This window comes from Rissa tridactyla, chromosome 8 (genome assembly GCF_028500815.1).
Source record: "Rissa tridactyla isolate bRisTri1 chromosome 8, bRisTri1.patW.cur.20221130, whole genome shotgun sequence".
NCBI lineage: Eukaryota > Metazoa > Chordata > Aves > Charadriiformes > Laridae > Rissa > Rissa tridactyla.
This window is the reverse complement of record NC_071473.1, coordinates 4,553,686-4,573,557: the sequence shown is the minus strand read 5'-3', so window position 1 is coordinate 4,573,557 and position 19,872 is coordinate 4,553,686. Positions and strand designations below refer to the sequence as shown.

At 48.3% G+C, this 19,872-nt stretch overlaps 1 protein-coding gene across 3 annotated transcripts in view; it reads left to right on the top strand.

Moving 5' to 3' along the window:
* Positions 1-19,872, top strand: part of RNF216 (ring finger protein 216) — an 82,760-nt gene that overhangs the window by 47,086 nt on the left and 15,802 nt on the right. For all 3 annotated transcript variants that reach the window (XM_054212049.1, XM_054212048.1, XM_054212050.1), the window contains exon 14: positions 19,423-19,520. In XM_054212049.1, the coding sequence (XP_054068024.1) occupies positions 19,423-19,520 (98 nt within the window). The remainder of the gene's footprint in view (positions 1-19,422; positions 19,521-19,872) is intronic.

Below are 19,872 nucleotides of genomic sequence, written 5' to 3'. Positions count from 1 at the left end.
TTATATGTAGCAAGTTGCCATGGCTGAGACTTTGAAATCAAGGGTTATTCTTCATCTTTTTTTTTTTAATAGAAATGGATATCTGTCATCTCCAGTATCCAGAAAGTATCTCCAGAAGCGAGTGTTGATGTTAGCGTGTCTAACATCCCCGCTGTCCCTTTACGCCCTTTCTCTAATTTTTTCATTGTCTGTGAGACTGGATAAACAGCCCCGGCCCCGAGGAGCCCAAAGGCGCTGGGGAGTTGGAGGGTGTGGGGGAAAGGCTGGCCTGGCTGATTTGACTATGTAAAACTGAAAGGTATTTACTCAGCCCATGGGGTGGACTCTTCTTGTGTGTAATGAGTTGTGCAACTGCACAGCTGTACCACAACAGACAGAGGTCCTCTGACTTGTCTCCCACATGGACTCAGTACAACTGCTGGTCAGGAAGATGCAAAATTCCCGTGATCTGTATGCACGTGTTGTCCCAGATCCCTTTCTGTTCAGCGTGCCTCTGGTTTATGCCTGGAGTGTCGGTGGGCCTTCTCGCTGCTTTCTACGGGCTTGATGGTAGATGCTGTCCTTAAAATTTGGACTGGATAGTTCTTCTGAGTACCCCACATCACCATGGAGAAGTGAAAGCACTCAATGCAATTGCTAGGAAAGCTGCTGTAGTCCTTGGACTTGCGTGCTGGGGCATGTAGAGTTGGAGAAAGGTCTTATTTTCTTTATATTATGGCATCAATAACACTAAGTGTTTTCTTCTGATTCTTAGTCAAGAATGACAGGAAGCTAGAAGACCCTTAGAAAAAGTTTAAAGTATTCTCTGCAGTCTAGAAATCCTGCTTTACGGTAAGACGTTAAAGCTAACTCTTTAAAGAGAAATGTTATGAGATTGCTTGATGAGTCTGTAAACGTACGTCTTCAGAGATGCATGTAACAAATGTAAAAGGTAGCGATAGGATAGTATTAAAAGTCTAAAAGGCAAAGCTGACTGTGGTTTGAGTCAGCTTGGAGCTTTTGGATCCGGTTGGATATCTTGATTGAGAAGGAGGAAGGGGGGGAGATTGTAGACTTAGTTGTAAATGGAATTTTTGATATAGGGAATGGATGCTTTTGTAGGACCCCCTACTTTAATGGTCACGTTTGGCTGTGTTCTGGGTTGAAGTCTGTCGCTTTAACTTTGTTGCTACAATCCGTAGCCCCACCATCTCAAGCTGTGATTCAGCTGGGTTGTCCAGGCTGAGCCAGCCGAGGTGTGAACAGACGTGGCTGGCCAACAGCCAAGGGGCCGAAGAACTGCGAGGAGTCGTAGCCTGCATTCAATAGGTAATGCTCCCCCGGGGATCGTGTGCTGTGTTAATTAGCACTACCGGGGGAGAGACAACCTTGGCACATGTGTGATTCAAAGAAGAAAAATTTACAGAGGGCCATTAGACGAAGTACCACTGATGGCGCAGAAAGCTCCTGTCCCACACGGAGCAGCATTACCCTGTCTGTAAGGTGCTTCCTACCTGCCCTCCTCCTTCCTATGCTGGAAACAACACAGGTCGAGATGGACTTCTAGTGACACCACGGTGGGTCACGCTAATTTTGCTGGTGGAGAAAATTAGCGCTGTCTCGATAATCAGGAGTAAGAGATCTGTATGAAAAGGGCTGTAGGTAATCGCTGTGTCTAAAACTTCACTTGTGGCCTGAACGTTGCCTAGAGAAGCTGTGGCTGCCCCATCCCTGGAGGCCAGGTTGGATGGGGCTTTGAGCGGCCTGGTCTAGTGGGAGGTGCCCCTGCCCACGGCAGGGGGATAGAACTAGATGATCTTTAGGGTCCCTTCCAACCCAAATCATTCTATGGTTCTATGAACTCTGCAACACAACCTTCATTTTGTCACAGTGCTTTGTTAAACGGCTGTTGTTCCAGGCTGAAGGTAGTAATTTCTGTCCATGTATACTCAGCAAAAGGTTATGCTGTAAACTAGGATTTCTTGATTTCTCCTGCAAGTGAACCCGTGCACGTGGATGTGGACGTGTGGGAAGGTCCTGCTCTGGGTTCTTCTCTGCGCCTTTGTTTGTGACTCTCCACTTAGTGTTGAATACAGATGTTTATGCATATACTTAGAAAAGTCTGGTCTGGAAATAAACTCCTCTTCGCAGCACTCCACCTCCCACTTCATATTTTAAGACTTTTTATTCCCTCATAGTAATTTTCCAAGTGGATTAGCGCAGGTCACCAAGGCATCCGCATCAGTAAAATACAGCGAGATGTTACTGTCATCTCCTGAAACACTCCAGCTCTCCACCCCATTGCTTATCAACCCGCACTCCAGTAATCCTAATAGCTATGTCATAGCAAGATTAACAGAAAATCCAGGCAAATATTTATGGTTCCCTTCAAGGTACGTATTAATCCGAGAATGTGAAGTGGGGTAGATGGTTTATGAGGAGAGCTTTGAAACCTTGCTGGCATGGGCTGAGAAGGGATTTTGCCAGGCTGGGAAGCTGCTGCCAGCTGGGGGAAGCACCGATGCCGCTGTGGCATTGGTGAGGGTGCAGGGGGGGACACAGGGCGTTAGTGAGGGTGCAGGCGGGGGGACGCAGGCGCTGGGTATTCTCCATGTGGAGCATCCCCCAGGTGGGGATGGAGAGAGGAGCAGCTGCGCCTCCCAAAGGGAAAAACAGGGACAAGGACCAGCATCTTAGTTGCCCTCAGTGCTCTAGCAGCATCGTACAGCAACTCGGTAATGAGAGAAAGGAGAAGAAACATAAAGGCAAAGCAGAGGAGGAGCAGCTTGAAGCTGGAAGAAAGAAGCAGAAGAGCAAGGTGGCATCTAGTAAACGCCTGGGGAGGCGGTGTTGGTTGGGAAGCGATAGTTTTGATCATGGTGAAGATGGGTTCCTTTTTGTCTGTGAGGCTGTGCAGGTTTCTGGAGTTTGGGGAGTGACAGGAGAGGGCTAACGAGGTTCGGCTTCCTCCCCCAGAGTACAGCTAGTCCCAAGATGATCGGGAGCCAGACTCCAGCCTAGCTAACGGTGAGGATACTTTGCTAGTTTTAAAATCCCTGTGCTCATAAAAACATCTAAACTAAGATTTTAATAGCAGCCTGTCAACACTGACGAGAACCGTGCACTCGGGCTGCTGCCGAGGAAAACGTAGTGAGGAGCGCGGTGGGTGCTGCAGTTCAGGTAAAGCTGGGCAGAGACCAGTCTCCAAATGGGAGAGCTGGAAGAAGAGGAGGAGACTCTTTCTAGCTGTAGCTCTAAACTCTAGGAGATATTTGTAATGTTGTTACTGTGCTATAGTCAAAGAATGCTTTGTGCCCGGTGAGGCTGTCGTAATCGCTAATGCTTATAAATATTGAGCCCTCTTTACCAGAGGGGAAAAAAAGCAGGATTCCTTGTAGTTTGTGAGGGTTTGGGGCGTTTTATTCTTCATCAGCTGCAGAGCCGTGACACCAGAGGGAGCAAGTGAGCCTTGAAATAGTTCCTTTCAACAAAAACCAGCAGCGAATAATCACAGCCTTTGCAAGAGGTAAATTAAAACCATCTCCAGCCTGGGAAACATGCACAGCTCAGCATCTTTCCTCCATAAATATTTCCCTGCTGTTCAGTCTTTGTAACCCCTTCGGAGCCCAGCAGCTGTGCCCTTCCCCGCTAGCAGCGAGCCGCCTCCTCGCCGTGTGCTCCCAGAGCGTCTGCAGGGCAGAGATTTTCACCTGTCGATAACTGAGCTCTGTGGCTCTGTCGGACCTTACTGTCCTGGAGAAGTCAAGAAAGGATTGGTATGAAACCAATCTGGCCTCCTTGCCTGGCACTGGGCAGCCTGACAATCCCTATGGAGCAGTTGTTAGCCCTGAAGCAGCAGATTTAGTAATTTCCTTAGCAACCCTTGTGCTTTTCTATTGCTAAAGCAACACTTCGGCTTCGGAGGCGGTTGGTCTCACTGTCTTCTGTCGCCCTCTCTAAACGTGGGGGTTGTCCAGGCTTTGCACGCTCATCAGGAGCAGTCAAGTAGCTGGAAGTGTGGGTTTTTAACGTTTGTGTTATCAAAGCTCAGTCCTAGATAGATGATGTTCTTTCCCCACCCTATCGCAATGGCATCGCATCCTTGTCTACACGAGGCATCCGTGGGATTATGCTCCGAGGAAGCTGAGAGCAAGCTGCCATAAGAGGGCTCCAGAGCCCTGTTCTTTGAGCGTGCTCCTTTGTGGAGCGATCTTCTCCTTGTTCTTTACCAGTATGTCCAAGCTGCCTTAGCAAAACCCTCTTACACCTGCTCGAAATATTTATTTTTTTTCCTTGTATTGCTCCAACTGGTTATGAACCTGCTGTCTTCATTTTAACCAGTACAGTTGTACATACTGCAAAAATGCCTTGTAGGAATAAAGCTGATTTCATTGTCTGAATAGGGAAATTTGACTTAGGAAGACTCCGTCCCTTCTCCTGTTGCAGCTACAACCACTGTTATAGCTGTGTCTGTACAGCTCTGGGGAGAGGAGGCCTGAGACCACTTTGAGAGGCTCCGTTCATCTGTATGCAGCCTGCTGCCTGCCCGGCTGGTAACGCACACAATGGGACTCGGGGATGGGGTTTGGGGCAGGGGAGGGAGTTGTGTTGCCATGACAATACAAATTGCAACGGATGACTTTTCAGAGAAAAGCATCACGTTTTTCAAAGGAGGGGGGCGGGGAAAAAAAAGTCATGTAAAATAATAGGAGTTGAAATATGGTGTGAATTCTAGCTTCAAGTTGATGCAGCTTGCTAGAAAAACGTGGGGCTGGAGGTGCTAATTCTGGAAACGCTCTTCCCCTTGGGGTGTTGAGGGAGCATGAAGAAGATCGTGCAGGAGCCAGGCATCCTATGAGTAAGCGTCCAGCAAGTTTTCCATGCAAATATTTGGACGTGCAGTAATGGGTTCCAGTAATAGCTGGCTGCTGACTCGCACCATGGGAGATACTGGGAGAGCGGGGACCGCGCGCTGATAGCGTGCTTACCAGTGAAGATACAGCTGCCAGTCTGGTACGTCAGGCGCGGTGCAGATGGCCAACTATTTATATTTCTGTTGTGCCTAGAGCAGATTCCTCCGTCTTGCCACTGTCTGGGGGAAAGTAAATGTCCCCTGGCAGCCAGAAGCGGTAAGGATGTATTTACAGGAAAGATGCTGAAGTCCAATAGACCTTGTCCTGCTCTAGGGCCTTTTTAGGAATCTCCTTGTTGATCCTGTTTAGGTGGAACGTTTTTAATCCTGCTGTGAATCCTTGTTAGAGAGCAGTTTTGTTTTCAAGCGTGGCCAGAGTAAGATCTGTTTCTGCTTTGACCTGGCGCCTAGCTGAAAGCTTGTCCCTTTTTAACATAGACTTCAAAGACCACAGTAAAACAGGCTCTTTTTTAACTGTCGTTCTCCCAAAATTGTTCACGAGGAGAAACTAAACTTATCCAGTTGCCTGTAATTCAAGATGTGCGGTGATTGCACTGGTGTGACAGCCTGTTGTGTCTTGTTAAGCACAAATAGAAATTCCAAGGAAGGATGAGATAATTAGAAGCAATCCAGTGATTCTTGTGACTGTATAAAAATAACAGGACATTTTAAGGAGGAGTTATTTTTAGCAGCCTCGTGTCAAAAAAGTTTTGTGAGGTTTTGCATCTGAAAACAGTAAAATGAGGTACTGTACCAGCACTTTTTTTTTTTCTTCATTCTTCCCCCCCCCCGCCCCGAGTGTGCTAAGGATTTTACTTCATAAAATCAATTGGCTTTGGGACTGGTTGGAGTAGGTGAGACAGCCCCCGGCGTCCTTACAAGGGGACATCAGCGCCAGGTTTAGCAGTGGGACCCACACCCGGCCAAACACTTAGTGGGCAGTGAAGATCTGATTTAAGAGGAATATGGCTCGAACAATACGCCCAAAGAAACCTTGCAGCCTGAAGCTGTGTGATGTCTATCTGATCTCTATTCAGTTTTGGTGTTTTATTGTGTCTTGGGGAGGGTAACTTTTTTTTCTGTTCACCTGTCCTATAACGAGACTCTTCCATAAGATGGGGTGTTTTTCAGGTTTGTTCTGTAAAGCTGCTCTTCCAACGGAGAGGTTCCGGATTGGTGGCCAAAACCAAAAAGTGAAGCTTTTGTGGGTTTTCTGTTATAGTATATCCTCTTTGCACTCCTGAAAAGTCAAGCAGTAATGTTTATATATTAAAAAATGGGGGAAAGGGTTGAGGGTCTCAAGAGCTGCTCGCTCTGGCTGCCGGGCAGAATCCAACCCGCCACACCAAAGCATTTCCCAGAGGTGCTCAGTTGCAGCGTGTGTGTTACCAAAGGTTAAGCTTACGTGCCTGAAGAAGGCTAAATGAGATTGAAAATAAATACTGGAAGTGCTCTTGGGTGCTGTGCTGGTGGCAATTAGGCTGGAGAGCAATTGTTGATGTTCGGGAGCTGCACAGAGTGAAGCAGCTTGTCCTACGGCCTGGTGTGGGACAGAGCAATATTTCCTTCGGTATAAAGGGGAAGGACACAGGTCCTGTAGTGTTGTCTGGCTCCCTTCTTGCTGAACGTCTTCTGGTTTGAGAGGCTGGCGCTGGGGAGGGAGGATGCACCGGAGTCGGGCGTGTGGGGACCACGGTAGGGAAGAAACTTGGAGACGTTGCGAGTACAAAGCGGTGATTGTTTGACTTTCTCTAAAAAGCCGTTTTAACATAAAGCTCCAACTATGTAGTTTCCTCAGTAATAGCGACCTCCGCCCAGAAAGCTACAATAGATGATGTCTTGGGATCTTAATGTGCCCCACGCTGTCTTTTCTCCCCAAATGGAGTTGTGCAGACATTATCTCCCATAATAAGACTTGACAAACTGAAACTCGGGTTCATTTTTACTTCTGGAGTCGTAATCAGATTTGTGGTTTCCACCCAATACTGCTGCATTGTTTTATGTGATTCTGAAAGTGAAACCGGCGCCAAAGAAAAATGAAATTGTCCTGTCAGCTTTTGGCGGTGGTGCATCTGAAATGCAAGGTGTAAAGTGCTGATGGCAACCAGCGAGGGGTTTTAAGTGCAGGACCTTTTGGCCTTCATCTTGGTGTAAAGGTAAGAGAGTTTGGCCTTCATCTTGGTGTAAAGGTAAGTGAATACTTTTTCATTTAAAAAAAGAAAAAAGCGTAAGAGAAAAGTTGCTGTTCCTGAATGAAATAGCTTCTGACTGCTCTTTTTTTTTTTTTTTTTGATCATTTCTGCTCAGGAATTGGGAATAATACCTGATGGAAGAAACTTAGGGGTTTGTTAAGCAGACATAAACATGCCCTAACTAAAAGGCCAAATGCGTTCCTGATTTAAATTAAATTCTCAGCTTATTAAGCATTGTTTTCCAGTAGATGCGTAGGTGGGGTGGCTTGGAAAGGAGCAGATTGGGGTCTCCTGGTGCAACGATGCATCGTGCATCTGCAACGCCCCCGTGGAGACTTTCCGGGCCACGGATGGAAGCCCGGGGCTGAGCTCACAGAAGGATGCCCGACCCTGCCTGTTTGCCGCTGTCTTTTTTTGATTTCCCTCCCTTTTTGTCTCTTTAAAACGAGACATCTGTGCTCCTCCACAGTCTGCCCTCGTTGCCCATGTGCATCCCTGGCGGAAACGGGAGGAAAAACCCTTTAATCCTTACAGGGGGGACGGCGGTGGCCTCTGGTGTTTCCGGAGTTTTAAGGAAGTCGCTGAAGTTCCTCTTCGTTGACTCCCCTCCGCAGAAATGTGACAGATGGGTCTTTTCCTTTTAAGGCCAATAACGCTGGTTTCCCTTTGCAATAAAATCCTGGGTCAGAAGTGGAAGCGAGAAGTCGGGCAGGGGGAAGGGGCTGGTCTTACCAGCTCCAAATGGGTGGGGATGTGATTTGCGACATAGTAAATTCTAGGCTAAAATAAACCAAGTTACAACATCTACCCGGAGGTGCTGGTTTTGTTTGCTTCAGGGGCGCCTTAGGTCTTCAATCCTGTTGCTTAAGACGGCGATTAGGAATTGTGACTCTCCTTAATTTCGTGGGGAGAAGTTGATCTGGTCCAAACCCGGGATGGTTTTGAGATAGTCTGATTGAGTCTAGGTAACTCTGATTGAACAATACCTGCTTCTTTTTGACAGTCACCTTCAGTCCTTCAAAATGTCTCAGCCTCTTATAGGTGTCTCAGAATAGTTTTTCTTCTGGACCCCAAAGAGCCATTTTCCACAGCAGTTAACGTGGTCTTTGTGCCTGAGGCTTGGCACGGGATTCGCTCATTAGCTGAGAACAGGTAATGTCCCTCTGGGTGGTAATTGCCCGTGGTGTTGGTCAGCCAAAAGCCAACTCTGTCAGCCAATAATGTCTTTTACAAATCATCCGTGGCTACAAATGGTTCGATGAATTTGAGCCTTAAAAGTATTTTTCTAATAAAGTGAATCTCCTGTTTCTTGCTACAAAGTGCTTCATATCCTGTTTCACGACGTTAATGCAAATGCCTCGTTTGGCAATCAGTTAAACTGCTCCATTTTTTAAGTGGTACAGCTCGTGTTTCTCCCCTGCAAAACTTGTTGGCTGACACTTTTTAGTTTTGGTTCTTATTCAGCACTTGAGCTCTGAAATTAAGAGCGGGGGGAAAAAAAGAGTAACTGGTTAGGAGAGTGTGTTGTGATGTTCCCAGGACTGTCCAAAAGCCACCTTGGCTTCCAGTAGCCGCTGGCCTAAGCAAAATGGTTCATTTATGGGCTCTCCTGTTCTTTTCCCTGTCAGGCAGCTGAAAGGCCGTTCTTACCCTGGTCCAGCTGGTTGTTACTTCCCTACTTCTACCTTTGAACAAAAGAATGAGACAGTAGAAGTGAGCGCGGTGGACGTGGGCTCACGCCAACCATCTCAATACGTTACGGATCTCGTGTTTAATTCTAGCTGCCCCTCGCCAGATCATCACTGCTTCCACTTGCGGGTGTATGATTGGGGCTTCTTTTTTGGAGAGCAGTGTTTCAAAGGTCTCCATTCCTTGGCGGTTGATTATAGGAAGAGCAGGAGGTTTTGCTGACATGGACAGCCTCTTCCCTGGGGTTACCAACTGGTCAGTAGGAGCTAAATGTTTCCCCATGTGCTGGGGAAGCTGTTTGGAAGTGGTTTTCAGTAGCATCCGCATATTCTTTGACTCTTAACGATGGTGTGTTTGTTATCACTTTTTTTTTTTCCTTCCTCTCCTTGTCTTTACAATAGACGTCCCAGGAAAATGAGAACAGGAAGCTGCTCTGAGGCTGGGGAAATGGCTGAAACCAGCCCTGTTTCTAAATGCTTCACTTGTGCTGCCAAAATTGTTGATTTAATCTTTTGGTATCACACACTCTGTACTTTTCTGTGGTTCGTACCCCTCTGAGGGTATCGAACTTAATCCTTTTGGAGGAACTGCATGTACAGCTTAACTTAATAATCCATCCTTTTGATAAGGTGACCCCAAAGCACCAGTCGTGATCCTTACCTACACTCAGCCATACCAAAGCACTCCCTACTTGCAGTTCTTCTAATTTATTTCTTACTGTATGAGTGTAGGAGGAGGGAGATGATCAGTGTGCAGTAAAGGTGACCAGTGGACCCTCACCTTGCAACAGGAGCTGCATTTCTCAGTGGCCCAGGGTGGTAGGATGATTTTCCTTCTCCTGAACCAGCCAGGATTCTCCCCTCAAAAACTGATGCCAGCGATACAATGTGAAATACTCTGGTTTGTTTTGAAGTTGTGGTTGGGTCGTGGCAGAATCACAGAATGGTTTGGGTTGGAAGGGACCTTAAAGATCATCTCGTTCCACCCCCTGCCCTGGGCAGGGACACCTTCCACCAGCCCAGGTTGCTCCAAGCCCCATCCAACCTGGCCTTGAACCCCTCCAGGGATGGGGCAGCCACAGCTTCTCTGGGCAACTGAGAAGGGTCTCAAAGGGATCCCTGGAGATGAGGTGGCTTGTGCTTTTTTTAATTTTATTTTATTTTTTTGGCTTTTACAGAAAACAGGCTTGCAAAATCTTGGTTCGTAGACAAGTCATGCCATGCAAGTAGTTGAACAGTGCACTTAATTCAACTTGTTGGGCACTGAAGCAGGGGGAGAAGAGGGGAACTGGTCTTTCTGATCAGCGTTTGTAAGCGTAACAGAAAGGGAACTGCTTGTCTTGGGATTTCACAATGCCGAGGGTTGCAGCGTGCTCTTCCCGTCTCACTTCTGTTGCGATGGGCTGCCTTCTGCGTGGCGCCGGGACCTCGCAAACATTTCAGGGTTCAAGGCATTGGGTTTGGTCTCATTTTCCCTGCCTCTTGCCTGGTCTCACGTGATTGTGCAGAAGCGACCCTGTCTCGCTGGGTTACCAGCTTTTGTTTCAGAGCTGGTGCGGATGGAGAGGCTCCCCTTGGAATTGCTAACTCAGTTTAGCTTCAACGTCCGCAGATCCGAGGTGGTCTTCCTCTTATTCCAAAGTGTTTCCAAGCCCCAGATTTTTCTGTGACTGTTTTAAAAAAAAAAAAAAGTTAATTGAAAGGGATCATGTGACTTAAATGAAAATTAAATTACAGATTAAACAACTCTTCTAATTAGAAGACAAATGTGTCCTGAGTTAACCCTTGTTTGGCAGGATACTGCAGCACCTCTGTTCCTATCCTGCCCGTCCTCCCTGGGGGGTTAAGGCGGCTGATCGGCTTTGGTCAAGATTAGGCTGCGCTGGGGGTAAGCAGCCGCTTTGCACGGTGGCTTCTGGCTTCGGATCGCTGTATCCCCTCTGCCATGCTCCTTGCCAGGGCCGGTGGGTTTGCAGGGGGTGTGTTGGGCATTCCTGTTATTCCAAAGCCTCCAGGCTGGTATGGTCCTGCCTGCAAAATGCCTCCCTTCATTCACCTGGTGGTGGTGCAGTGACCTGCAGGCATGTGACAGCATCCACCTGGCAAGGACCGAAGCCAGTGTTTTCCTCCATTGCAAGGTGTGCTTTGGGTAAGAAACACTTCTGAGCACTGCAGCCTGTGCCCGATGGTTTTGGACATCACTTGTCTCACCGAATCTCCTTCCCAGTCTCCCTCTGCTCCCTGCAGCCCAGGGGAGGCACGTCTTACCTACTGAAGCTGCAAGGCTGAACAGCCTTAGCAGGGCTTGAAAAACCGTCCCCAAATTGCAGTTTTGAGGCTTCTTGCCACCTCTGCACCAAACAGAAACCCAGGCCTAGTTGGTGTTAGGCTGGGTTCATGGGTGCTTTAGATACGGGAGGGAATGGAAATGTCATCTGAGGGCTCTGAAAGAGGAATCGTTGAGTTGTGGGCACGTCTATTTCCCTGATTAGTTTTCAGTACTGCGGTTTTTTGGTGGCGCATACTCATTTGCTTGTTACCATTTCATTATTTTTTATTTTTTTTATTATTTTGAACAGGCATCCGAACAGCTTTTGTGGTGCGGGAGGAAATCCAGTGCATGTCCGTGGTGGAGCTTCAGGTGTAAACTATTCCGTCGCACTGCGCTTCGGAGTGGTTTTGGCTTTTTAACATCTCTTGCAGTGCTCCTTCTTGATGGGAAGTTTCATCAGGCTGCTGATACAGGCGGCCGGCTTTCGTTTTACCATTAGCTTATTTTAGCGTAGCAAATGAGCTGCAGATGACTCACTGTCACGTTGGTGAATTTGGAAGATGGAGGTTAGCAGTTCAGAAGGCCGTTTCCAGTCTATCTGCCGTAAATACTACAGCTGTAAATGCCGTGGTTACAAGGCTGGCCGCTGTGGCTCTCGCGCTGTCTGGCTCGGTTCGGGGCCTGCAAAGTTCGTCCTCTCGCTGTCCTCTTACTTGCACAGAGCTCTCCTGGGGAGCAGCAGGTAAGAGGTAACTCTGTACCACGTAGGCATTGAAACAATAAATCATCTGAACTTACGAGATTTCAAGGAGACCAGGTATCACTTTGCTTTCATTTCTCTTTATCCTTGCCATTTTCCCCAACGTGGTTTTTTTTTTATTATTTATTTTTTGTTTGCTATGGCCAGTTTAAAGCTAGGAGCACCTTACTTTGGGATTTTCCCCTCCTTTGGGTTTAATTTCGGTGGCAAAGCAAACTGTACTTGCCCAGTTTCTGCGGGTGTATTTGTACCTAGATTAAAGCTATTTTCCAGCATAGCTGCTCCGCTGAGATAGTTTACCTTTTCCATCCCTTACTGGTGTTATAATGACCTGGAAATGTTAACTTCTGGTGTAGGTAGAGAGTATGATTAAAAAGGCTCTAAATTGCAAATGAAGTGTCTTAATGCTGCTAAATTACCGTCAAAATTGCCATATTGCAGAGCCTCATTAAAAGTGGTCGTAGGTGTGTTACATAAACTGTTGATGGAGGAGAGGACATCTGTAACCGAGCTCCTCCTGTGATCCTTCCATAAGACAATAAAATCTGGGAAACGGTAGGGGGAGAGAGAACCACAAGAAAAACAGGGCAGACCTGGAGGAGGCTTTCTCCAGTTCCTGCCACCCAAAGCCCTGGGGAGGGACTTGTGTCTGGGGTGGGGTGTTGGGGGGGGGATTTGTTTATCATGTGGTGGTGTAAGAGGGAAGTTTCAAAATTAACTTCGGTAATGGTTCCTCCTCTCGGTCTTACAATGCATCGTTAGCAGGTACCTCTGCAAATGAGATATCTTGCTTTTGTTACACCTTAACCTTTTTGATGTTGGTGGGTGCAACCCCTTGAATAACCTTCCAGAGTTATCCTTTAAAAATCGCTGAAATCTAAATTCTTTCCTCTCCTAAGGTCTCTATTGTTTCCGCCGGTTCCACAGTTGCTCCCACTGTTGTTTAGCCCTGCTGGATTCCATCAGTTAGAGTTACGGCTATTGGAAGCAGCATCCCTACTTGTGTGAGGTGTTTGGTAGGATTAAACGGATCACCTCTTAGATCTCTGCTGAATGGGGTAAGGCAATCTGCACTGCGGGGAGAGGCAAGAGAGTCAGCTGCTGAGTGCTTTGAACTGGGCTGCCAGTATTTAATTATTTACGTTGGCTGGGAAGGCATATAGCTATTATCTGCAATCAGCCCAACAGACCTAAAAACTGGGTAACGACTACAGATGTGTTTCCAGTAGCATGTACTGAATTTCTCTTAACTTTCTGCCCTGGGAAGGAGCAATATGACCTCAGGTATACTGATTTAGTGTGTGAGGTCTATGTTTAACCCGCCTTCGTGAAGTGACCAAGCGGTGGTTTCTTCTGCCTGCGCTGCAGGCTGACTCAGGTTGGTGGGTGGCCACCTCTGGGTAGGTCGCGAAGCCGATCCATCCTGGCTGTATCCAAACTTCCCAGCGTGCTGAGCTGGAGAGGTGCTGTGTCTGACATCAGTCTGCTCAGGGTAGGGGACTGCTTCCTGAAAAGTGTTATTTTAGGGCGGAGACCTTATCTTTATAAGAAACTTCTCAGTTTAGGGGAAGGAATCCTTGTGCGATGAAGGCGTGATGCAAATACTCCAGTGCTGACCTGCTGCCTGCAACTTTTGATATGTTCCTCACATCTCTCGAGTTTGAGAGGAAGCAGCTTTGAAACAAAAATATTTCCTCCAAAACATCCCAAATAATAATAAAAAAAACCCCTAAGTTCTGTACAAGTTCAAAATAAGAGCTGTTTCTCTTACTCTGGTTGCACTGTGGTACATGAGGATGAAATCAATGAGCAATTTCTTGTGCTAGCGGGTTTTCCACCTCTGACCAGCCATAGGGTGATAGTGATGCTGAGCAGCACTTCTTGCATGAAGCTGCAGATATTTTTTGCTCTGTAGGTCTCTAACCACTGCACCCAAACCAGCAGCTGATTTGGCCTTTTAAAGTCAAGCTCTGGGGAGGGGACAAACTTGCTTTGGTTTGGTATGTGTGTTTCAGGAACTTCTAAATTACCGATATGAGCTAGTCCTACTGACTCAGGCAAGCGTGGGGTGGGAGTTACAATGTGTTTCTGGTTCTCAGATTCTAATATAGATGACCCAAACCTCCATGGGAACTGGCCTGCCAGCATATCTCTGGAAGCAAAAGGGCATTGAGTACCTCCAGTCTCTTAAAGATGGGGAGGGAGTGCAATATGCTCAATTTAACGCGAACGTGCAAAACGGGAGGAATTGGTTGGGCGCATTGTTTTTGGTAATGATGTCCATAAAAGCTTTAATCAACCCAGCTGGTGGGTGCTGGGTATCAATGCATGTTTTCCTTATCCAGCTTTTACCTCTCCATCACTTGTAGGTCTCTATATTTACACCTTGACATGTTCTTACAGCCTAGTCCAAGGCTTGTGCCTTTGCTTTATTTCTTCCCGCAACCTAGAATAAACCATGGCCGTGCTAAGGAGAGGAGACTTCAGTTTTTCCCGGGTTTCTCTGAGCCTCTCGTCTCCTCCCGTGGGTCCCCGGGCCCGTGGCTGCCGTGTGGCCGGTGGCCGCTGAGCGGCAGCGCTGCCCGGGGAACAGCCCTGCCGGGGGACCCAGCCCGGCTCCCGGGGAGGGGCAGCAGCAAACCCACCCAGCTCCTCCTGGCCCCTCGCTCCTTGCCCCCTCGCCCATCCCGGGCACGGCGGTGGTTCCTCCACGCTGCGTGGATTTTGTGCATTTGGATTTGGTACCTGCTGCCTGTCTCGCCCGTTGCATGCGGCGATGCCGGCAGCTCCGGGACCGGAGAGCTGCCGCAGCAGTTCGTGCTGGAAGGACTACTCTCCATACTGGGCGGTCGGGTACCTGTGGAGTTGGGGTCCCACTTCCCTGTGCTGTTTGTATATCTCTAAAGAGGGTCTCACACCAAAATGGATTGTCTCGGACTGGATTAGAACCTCTTTATCCTCTAGCTTAACGTATAGGAAATCCCAGAAACAGCCCTGAAGGAGTTTGCTCATGAGAGCTTATCCATGCTTAAAGGTTGCATTCATTTAGCTACTTCTGCATCCATTTTTAGTTAAGGGCAGCGCAGCTTTATGGACAGTGGAGACTTTGTGGGAAGGAAGGCTGTGTGGTTCTTTGTTTTCCCATTAACTCGTCTGGTTGGGACTTGCAGCCCTTTAATTAAACCGGTGCAGTATGGACTGGCCCCGAGGTGCTATTCTAAGACTATTGCGTTCACATCTGCTTTTGGGTAAAACTTGGCCAGTTTGAGGTTAGCCTGCGCTATTGTCTGTCTAAAAGCAGGAAGAACCAGAGAATCGATCACCGGGGCTCCGTCCCAGCGAGCACCGAAGGGATACATGGCATGTTTTACCTCCCTCTCACTCCGAGCAGGGAGCGCAGCAGCCAGTGTCCCCCTGTGTGCCATCGACAGAGACCGCTGGAGTCAGCAACTCGCCCTTCCTGGGGGACACAGGGAGCCACACGGCACAGCGGCGAAAGGATTTAATTAACCAGCATATGGAGAGCTAAGGCAAGCGCTGGACTCCGCTCAGAGCCACCGCTGAGAGCTGGAGGGCGGTGATGACAGTCCCGTCCATCCCCTGCTGGTGTTTAAGTCGAGCTTCCCCTCCTCCCTTTGCATTCTGCTCAACCGGTGAACGGCTTCGTGTAAACTCCTACAGAAGAAGCGGGCAGGCAGGAATGCCGTGGGCAGTCGGTCAGCGATCTGTGCCTATCATCTGATGTTTTTGTCCATGTGGCATTTGTTTGGGTTGGAACCAGGAAAGCCAGTGCATCTACGTTGCCAGCAGCGCATACGACAGCCTGGCTGTAGCCAAAAGGACGTGGAGGCTGGCAGGGAGAAGTCGGTTATTTGGGTTCCCCCCCACCCCAACCAAGGGCTGGACCTTGGAGATTTATTTTCAGTAGGCAGCAGAGTGGAAAAAAAAGTTTAGGCCGTCTCTTAAAACTGTATAATACACTGCAAATACCAGTAGAAGTGCTGAGGAAGGTGGTAGGTTCCCATAAAACACTCCCATCTACCTTCATCAGGTACAGGGACAATTAACAAGGATGTTTAAGGATTGTGATGCCTGTGCCAAAAGCAAACTGGTTGCCCTTAGCCAAGCTGGCCCTGAGCACAGAAAGCTGTGTATCCGCACCGCTGACCCTGGGAACAAAGGATCCTCCTGAACCCAAACATGTTTGTGTTAATCCCGGCTGCTTCCTGGCGGCCAGCGAGAGGAAACGGAGCCGCTACCTCTAACAGATGTACAGTGAGGAGATTACAGTGTGCGATTAAACACCCTCTCCATCACATCCTCCTCTCCGCCGTCCCAGCCCGCTGCATTAATGGACTGTCCCAGGCCGCCTGCCAAGCTCGGGCAGATGTAACAGGCAGCAGATACTTAATCTCCTGCCTCCATGCCTGGTTTGGAGCCGTTTGCTAATGCCAAGGCTTCTGCAAACACCCTGCCCCTCACCCCAAAAGCCTGGGCTGCGATCGCTGGACCTGCCTGCGAGAAGTGGGCTGAGGAGGAGAGACGTGCAGAGTTCACACCGTCCAGAAACAACAAATTTAACTGAAAAGCTGTTAAAACCTAAAACGAAACGTGCTTTCCCACATCAGGTACCCCTTACACAAGTAGGCCAGGGTTTGCTGGTGGGTGAGATGGTAGAGGAGAGGTTGGGCAGGGTCTCGGTTTGGGTGGACGGACTTGCTTCTCGGCTGTTAGGCTTGGAGTAGAAGATTTTGGGGCTGGAAAGGAGATGTTCCCTCTTTGTGTGGGTTTTAGGCGCTGCCTTATATTGTGGTAGCCGGTCTTAGTGCCAAGTGCTGCTCTTACAATAGAAATCATCTAGGCTGCTTGCAAAAGCCCAGCCATCCTACTGTCTGTTTAGGTTAATTGATACGGTAATGGCAGAATATGTTTCTTTATCGAATAAAAAGCTATTTCTAAAATAAAAGAACCCCCTGTGGAAATTGTAGAGATGAAAATTGTCCTCACGTGAGATGTGCAAAACCCTCATCAGCCGAGCAGGTTGGATTCAAGTAAGAGCGAAAATTTGAAAAGGTTGCTTTTATTTTCTTGGCGGGGGCTGGGACCTCAGTTATGGCACCGGAGCAGTTGCCTTTGTCTGAACCGTGGGCTTCCTCCCCGCTTTTTGTGCAAAGAAGTTCCTGTAACTGCCAACAATGTGCCATTGTCTTGGGTAGAACAAGGAGAGAAGTCGCATCGAGTTCTGCTAATGGCACATCTATTGTCCGGTTTTTTTCCCCTGCCTCTGTTCTGGAGAGGACGTGGCTTGGTCAGAAGCAGCACCAGGTGACACTGGGAGTTCGGAAGCCACGGGGACATCTCCTTCACGGGGTGCGTTGGAGCAGGCAGAGCTGCCCGTGGGTCTGCAGCTCCCCGTGGCCAATGTGTCTTGGGAGGCATCCCAGAAATGGGCACAGCTGCGATGGCACTGGAGAGGCAGAGAACGCGATACCTCCTACCTCATGCCATCCCAGTGCCTTTGGGAATCTGCCTCTCCGTGCCTCTTCCCTTTTCCTGGAGGTAGGAATTCCAACTGTTTGGCGAATATCAACGGCCTCAGCTCAAGGGAGAGCATTGTTTTCCAATAGCTGCAGCGGGCAAAGCGAGGGTGGTGGCAATAACAAAAGGCAAAAGGGAATGACTTGGTACGAAAGTATAAGCGGCACCATCTGCTTCAGAAGGGCATCGTTTCTAATTCGGCAGCGAAGGGAGGCTCCTGGAGTTAAGTAATTGGGAATAGTAGGCTCCTGGCTGGAAAGTGTGCCAGCCCTTCTGGCAAAAAGCTGTTAAATCTTTGTTGCTGGCGTGTGAAAGTGGTTGTGTGTGGCAGGGCTCCAAAGACTTGTTTTTAACCCTTGATGCATGGAAAAAAAAATCCAAAACCTACAGCCCTTTTGGTCTCGGGGATGGCATGTGCCCGGGCGTTGAGAATAAAAGCGGAAGGTGGGTCCTCATTGAGGTATGTGAATGACTCCAAGTCTGATCCTCCCGTGCCGATAACAGACAGACCTGGCCTGGAAACAAACGTACGCAAAATGGTGCCTGTTTTAACAGCTTTAGCAGGAAAATGCAGGGTATGATGAATGATTCATGAGGATCAATAGAACCAAGGCATTTACCGCCCCTTAAAACCAGTGCCTGCCTGCCAACGGGTGCGTTTGCAAGGTGAGAGATCACAAAATCCTCTGCTGAGGTTTTGGGATGGAGTGACACGCCTGGCTCTCCTCTTACTACAGCCCTTACCCTGCAGTCTGCAAACGTGTCCGGCTTTCCAGCCGGGACGAGGAGCCTTTAATTCTCCAGATGAAAGCACAAGCTGTAACGCATCTCCCAGCAAGCACAAATACAACCTAGTCAACATTTTGCACCCCCTCCTAGGGGTGGCTTCCTTGGAAGCTTTGGTCTCCATCCTGTTTGTCTGATTCGCGATCAAAAGAGTTTTGCTGCCTACGTGAGTCTTTAAGCAGTTATTTCTGTCGTATCTCATAGAGACGTCCAATTTCTTCATTAAAATAAAATGAAGGTAATGCAATCAGAAAAGATCTGTCTCTGCAGTTGTCATCCTTCACTGATAGTGCGACCAGAGCTGGGCAAAGCTCTTTTGGGACCTTCTTGGGTGTGGAGGGGACAGGAGGATGCTTCACAGCCATAGGGCTTTTCCTGCCAGGGGAAGAAAGTTGGATTTAAAAGCCTGAGCCCTCGCCATCCTGCAGATGAAACAGTTGGATTGTGAAACGTGTACTTTTTCCAAGTTTGATTTGGATGTTTTCTAATCTTCCTCAAATTAAAGGAAAATCTCTTGTTTGACCCAAAACAAAATTATGTTTTCTTTGGCTAGCCAACCGAGAAAATCAACTCTAACTCTAGTCTTAGTCCAAGTTCCTTGCCAATAGTGCCTCCACAGCTCTCCCGCTCCACGCAGCTTTACCAGTCCCGGATTAAAGCCTCTTTGCGAAAGAGTTTACAACAACAGTAGAGTTCAGTCACTTGCTCTAAGTTTGGTTCAGCTACTCTGGTTAAATTCATAAATATTTGTTTGTGTTCCACCTCTGTTTTATGGACATTGGTCCACATCCTGTCTTTTTAATCTGTTTACTCGCACAAACTGCTTTAAGTTTATTTTGTGAGGTTTTAGAAAGCATAACATGGATTTGCATGTATGCATGGTGGAGCTGAGTTTTTGATGCAGATGCAAGGCTTCCATCGCCCGCTGAACTAGAAGCCCTTTGTATGAAGGGGAAGGATTTTGGCCAGGAAAGAGATGAACTTGGTGTCCTTTAGCACCATGGTTTTGTCTCTGTTGTCTCCTTGGGGAGGTAACCAGTGAACCTGGTAGTGTTCCGTGAGTTTTAGCTGAACTAGGATTTAGAAACTCATTTCATACCTAGGTTCTTGTACCTTGGAAACCCTTTGGCTCCTGGTCTTGACAGAGTCGTCGTGGGTGGAGGGCAGACCTCTCTACCATCCTCAACTGAGAACCTGCAGCGTGGTGGTGGAAGAGATGGGAATGTTTCCAACTTCTAATGCTGTTGGTGGTGTGCTGGGTCTTCACTTTCTTTAATACCTGTTATCCTCCTCAGGAAACATGTCGGAAGTGCCAGGGGCTGTGGAAGGAGCACATGAACCTCACCTGCGAGCAGCTGGCTGAGAAGGATGACATCAAATACAGGACGTCCATGTAAGTAAACCCCACAACCAGGCAAAAATGGGGAGGTGGATGAACTTGTAATAGCGATACAGTAGACAGTACACTCTGGTGTGGAGGGGGTGAGAAACTACAGACTCACAGAGGCCCCAAAGTTCTGCTGGGTGTCACTACCTTCTGTCAGAGAGGTCCTAGGGCCATCAGAGCTGAGGGGTCGGGAGGCACCCAGGATGGGATTTCTTTCTGTGAAAGATACTTGGCAGCGGATCCAACTGGTAATTCGAGGACGTGGGAGAGTTGTCACCAGGCCAGCCAGTTCCTCTGGCTAGCCCAGTGTCTCGCAGGCTGGCACCTGGTCCCTCTCAGAGGTGAGAAACCACCATTA